This window comes from Henckelia pumila, chromosome 3 (genome assembly GCF_033568475.1).
Source record: "Henckelia pumila isolate YLH828 chromosome 3, ASM3356847v2, whole genome shotgun sequence".
In the NCBI taxonomy this organism is placed as follows: Eukaryota; Viridiplantae; Streptophyta; class Magnoliopsida; order Lamiales; family Gesneriaceae; genus Henckelia; species Henckelia pumila.
Window position 1 is genome coordinate 15,525,122 of NC_133122.1, and position 6,000 is coordinate 15,531,121.

At 29.1% G+C, this 6,000-nt stretch overlaps 1 protein-coding gene across 1 annotated transcript; it reads left to right on the forward strand.

Moving 5' to 3' along the window:
- Positions 1-4,571: 4,571 nt before the first annotated feature.
- On the forward strand, positions 4,572-5,498 carry LOC140888130 (mitogen-activated protein kinase kinase kinase 20-like). The gene has a single exon (XM_073295815.1). The coding sequence runs from the start codon at positions 4,572-4,574 to the stop codon at positions 5,496-5,498; it is 927 nt and encodes a 308-aa protein (XP_073151916.1).
- Positions 5,499-6,000: the final 502 nt, after the last annotated feature.

Here is a 6,000-nt window from a genome sequence, read left to right on the forward strand (position 1 = left end):
CCTTTATTTATCTTGGAATGGTATATCTTTTAGATTTTTCGTTGTTATTTTTATGATTATTTTTAATTAAGTTAAATGTATGCTTAAGCTTCTGATTAGTAGATGATCTCTGTGCGAGTCATTATACTATTACTTGTATACTATAAAGGGAAAATAAGTTTTTTGGTCCAATAACTTTACTTCTTTTCGATTTTGGTCCATTAACTTTTTTGATGTGGGTTTTGGTACACTAACTTTGCATTTTCAGTGTTTTTGGTCCAATTGCATATGTGTCAGTTTTTTACTGGTCCACTTCATCAGCCATGGACCTATCAGAATTAATTGACACGCATGCAGTTGGACCAAAAAACACTGAAAATGCAAAGTTAGTGTACCAAAACCCATATCTAAAAAGTTAATGGACCAAAACCAAAATATGGACATGTTATTGGACCAAAAAACTTATTTTTTCTACTATAAATATAATTGTGAAGTAATATACAAAAACTTTCGGAAAATTTAACTTGTGGAGAAGTAGAAAAACATATTTACTTCGCCATATTTCAAAACTAGTGAAGTCGTCTGCATCAATTATTTCGTCAAATTGTAACTTCGCCGTAATCTTATATAATAAATTACTTTAATATTCAAAAAAATTGAGGAGGTAAAGTGACACATTTTACTTCACCACAATTCAAAAATTATAAAGTTGTGTATTTATTTACTTCGATAATTGTATAATTTGTGAAGTAATCGATGATCAATTACTTTTCAATTTAATGAAATTGATGAAGTCATACACGTGTTTTTACTTCGACAATGGTCCAATTTCAAATCGGTTTGGGTTTCATGGACTAGGCAAATACTTCAGTAATTATCTTCCTATTACTTTGGTTTTAATGCGACGTAAAACAGTACAATTTTACTTCACGTGCATCTATCGGAAATTATCTAACTACTACTTCAGATAACATCCGAAATAAAACAAGGAAATTCTTCTAGGGTAAATTTTCATTTTGGACTTGTAATTTATATGTTTTTTTTTTCTATTTTTACTCATTGTAATTGTTATAAATATTTAAAAATAATGAATTAGTGATCAATATTATCATCTTGTAGAAAGGATTATGTCGATAATATATTATAAAAATATTAGTAGAAAAAGTTTAAAAGTTATAATTTTCAAAATACACTGAAAAAATATTGATGTTAGCTATATTCCTAACAGTGTGTTTGGTTCTTTTAAAAATTGAAATTAGAATTGGATTTGAATTTAAAATTGAATTTGAAATTAATGTTTGGAAAAATAATAGGAGCAAGGAAAAAAACTAAAAGAACGCCTTCGACAAAAAAAAAAAAAACAAGGATGAAGAGATATATTATCCCCTTTACAAATATTAAAATTTTGTCAACATTTTATGTATATATATATATATATATTAAAATTTTTAAAATATTTAATTTAAATTTGCAAAAGCTACAAATGTGATCACATTTTAAACTCGTAAATTTGATTTTAAAAGCAAACATTGAACTTGTAAATTTTAAATTGGTCTCCTAATAAATTTGAGGCAATCAATGAAAATCCCATCCTAATTAGAAAACCACACTCCTCACAAAATACAAATTGTAAGCGCTCGGGAATTCTATATAAACACCTTCCGATCCATTCTTTTCACGTAAAGATAGAGAACGAAAATGGTTTTTTACCACAAAATATTCTTATATCGTTTTCGATTGTGAAGTTGTCAATGTCGCTAATTTTTTTGCGAATTCTTATTTCAAGTCAAGATTGTCTTTGGAAAAATTCCGAAATAAAACCCCCTAGTTCGGTTCCGTTTGGTGTAAATGAAATCAATTCTATTGTAAGCACAAATTTCTACAATATCGTCTTAGACTCTTAGTCAAATTTTAATCCACGAAAAAAATATATAGATTTTAATTTTTTTTTAAATATTGACCGATTTAATTCGTACGAATATATATTTATGATGCCATTTCACAAGTTACTTTCATTATAATTTGTAAAATTTTTGGTAATAAAAATTAAAATGATCCAATCAAATCGACACAATCTAAATGTTAGGGTTCTGTACGTGTAGTGCATATGTATAGTTTTTTATTTCTGTACGTGTAGTGCATATGTATAGTTTTTATTTCACAATAAATATAATAAGAATAGTAAATATCTAATATATATATATATATATATATATATATATATAGTTCTTTTATGGTGCCCAACAACTATGCCCAACTCTGTGCCCACCATGTATAAGTCAACTCACCAATTGTGCTGGTCAACTCACCTATTGTATATGGTGGGCACGAAGTTGGACATAGTTGTTGGGCACCATAAAAGAACTATATATATATATATATATATATATATATATATATATATATTAAATCAAAAGGATATTGTTCATAACAAAGGTGAAAGTATCAAAATTTTCATTATACTGTTAACATAATGAAATTATATATATTCAAGTAAGTTGAAATTTTTGTAGGTTATGATAACGATACTGAAATTTTTCTTAGCACCATTGATATAAAATTTTGAAAATTTTGGTATATACTAAAACATAATTTATAAATTAAAAGTATAATATTTTAATTAATAAAATAAGAAAAATAAGGTCAAGAAGTCAAGAACTCAAAGTGATTTACTTTTAAGCTAATTATATCCTCAAAAATCAAATTGTTGTCGCTCTCATTCCCTACTATAAATATAATTGTGAAGTAATATACAAAAACTTTTCGGAAAATTTAACTTGTGGCAAAGTAGAAAAACACATTTACTTCGCCATATTTCAAAACTAGTGAAGTCGTCTGCATCAATTATTTCGTCAAATTGAAGCTTTGTCTTAATCTTATATAATAAATTACTTTAATATTTAAAAAAATTGAGGAGGTAAAGTGACACATTTTACTTCACCACAATTCAAAAATTATGAAGTTGTGTATTTATTTACTTCGATAATTGTATAATTCGTGAAGTAATCGAGGATCAATTACTTTTCAATTTTATGAAATTGATGAAGTAATACACGTGTTTTTACTTCGACAGTGGTACAATTTCAAATCGATTTGTGTTTGGGAGAGCTTATAAGCTCTTGAAAACGGTTTATAAGCTGTTTCAGAGCTTATAAGCTCTTTAAGTTAGTTTGGCAATTTTTTTGTCAAATTGTTTAAAAGTTGTCAAAATAAGCTGTTTGACAGCTTATAAGCTGTTTTTAAAAAAGTAAGAGGGAGGGTACTTTTTTTCAAAAAGATCTTATTTTGATATTTTACTTCACCATATTATCCTTATATATTTTATTAAATTCTCACAACGCCCTCTGTCCATTTTTATACAATCAAATTTTTTTCTAAGTTAAAATTAAAAATAGTTTATTTTTTTAATATATGTTTAATATTTATAATAAATTTAAAATTATTTTTAAATGTATGTTACTATTTAAATTATTTTTATAGTATGTTACCCTTTTTGATAATTTCAACAATAAAAAGATCTTATGATATCAAACACATCAACATCTTTAAGTTTTTTAAAATAAGTTCATCCAAACATTTTAACAAATTATTTTAAAAAAAAGACCTGACAGCTTATAAGCTCATATAGCTTATAAGCTGTTTTTAATAAGCTTAGCCAAACATCCTTTGGGTTTCATGGGCTGGGCAAAGACTTCAATAATTATCTTCCTATTACTTTGGTTTTAATGCGAAGTAAAACAGTACAATTTTACTTCACGTGCATCTATCGGAAATTGTCTAACTACTACTTCAGATAACATCCGAAAAAACAAGGAAATTCTTCTAGGGTAAATTTTCATTTTGGACTTGTAATTTATATGGTTTTTTTTATGTTTACTCATTGTAATTGTTATAAATATTTAAAAATAATGAATTAGTGATAAATATTATCATCTTGTAGAAAGGATTATGTCGATAATATATTATAAAAATATTTGTAGAAAAAGTTTAGAAGCTATAATTTGCAAAATACACTGAAAAAATATTGATGTCAGTTATATTTCTAACAGTGTGTTTGATTCTTTTAAAAATTTGAATTAGAATTGGATTTGAATTTAAAATTGGATTTGGAATTAATGTTTGGGAAAATAATAGGAGCAAGGAAAAAAAAAACTAAAAGAAAGCCTTTGACAAAAAAAACAAAAACAAAAACAAAAACAAAACAAAGGGGCCATATAATTTAAGGATGAAGACATATATTATCCCCTTTACAAATATTAAAATTTTGTCAACATTTTATATATATATATATATATATATAAATTTTAAAAATATTTAATTTAAATTTGCAAACTACAAATGTGATCACATTTTAAACTCGTAAATTTGATTTTAAAAGCAAATTACATTGAACTTGTAAATTTTAAATTGGTCTCCTAATAGATTTTAGGCAATCAATGAAAATCCCATCCTAATTAGAAAACCACACTCCTCACAGAATACAAATTGTAAGCGCTCGGGAATTCCCTCTATATAAACACCTTCCGATCCATTCTAGCTTTTCATCTTAAACCAAATTTTGAAAAGAACGTACGCAAGAAACACACGAAGAAATGCATTGGATTAGAGGAGAAGAATTGGGAAGAGGTGGTTTCGCCTTTGTGAGCAAAGGCTTAATCCAACAAGAAGATAGCAGCTGCCTGGTGGTTGCTGTAAAATCATCAAAATCATCGGAATCCAAATCACTAGTGAAAGAAAAGAAGTTGTTGGATCGTTTCAACAATTGTCCGTTCATCATCCGATGTTACGGGGACGAGACGTCCCAAGAAGATGGCCAGGAGTTGTACAATATCTTTCTCGAGTACGCTTCTGGAGGTTGTTTGGCCGATATCAACAAAGGCTTGCCGGAGCCTCTTGTGAAGAAGCACACGAGATCAATTCTCGTGGCTCTTTCTCATATGCACGCAATGGGGTACGTGCACTGCGACATTAAGCCCCACAATACTGCGAAGCTCGCAGATCTTGGAAGTGCTCTTAACATGCGTGGCCGAGGCGGCGAAGACGAAGATGATCATGATGATGGGGGTTTCAGGGGTACTGTTCTTTATGCAGCGCCTGAGTCGATATCCAATCAAACATACGTACCTCAATCGGATGTTTGGTCTTTGGGATGCACCGTTTTGTCCATGTTGACAGGGAATAATTCCCCTTGGAAGTTTGATAAATCATGTATGAATGCCGCTGATGTGATGATGAAAATCGGTTGTAGCGATCAGATTCCGGAGATGCCGAGGAAGCTCATTTCCAAAGAGGCCATGGATTTTCTTAAAAAGTGTTTTGTTAAGGATCCAACATCAAGATGTACTGCCCACATGCTTCTTGATCATCCCTTCATCAAAGCCGCCCCTCTTGCCGGAAGATGCAGCCGCCGCCACCACCACCACCACCACAACCATCATCTCGCATCAAGATTGTCTCACGCCATCAGCTCGTTGGTCCCCGCCTGCTTTCATCTCCATGATTCGGCAGCAGTTAGCTAGTCCTGTGTAATTAATATATATAATATTCAAATTAAGGAATTGAAAAATATTATTGGAGTACGTTGTAAATGGATCGATCGATCGAATTACTTAATTGTATACATTTCTTTTTAACAGATCTAACAGGCCGTATATGTACACCATTTAATTTGAACATGTTGTGGATTAATTCGATTCTGCATGTATACATATATGACGTGTAAATTTGGGAGTAACTTAAAACATTTTTTAATATGAAGTTAAACTAGCTAGCTAGTTGAACCTGCACTGATCGCAATATTTTTGCAATATTTATATAAACTACAATTATATATAATTATGATTAGAATTATATTTGTGTTAAAACAATATATCGGTGATCAATATTTTTGGCAAAGTTCCTTTCTTCTTTTTAAATAAATTAATTAAGTTGCAAGGGCGGAACTAAATAATGTGCCACCCACAAAGTTTTTTTGAAATTTTTTATGTATTAGTTTTGAATAATTTTGGATTAATTTGATAT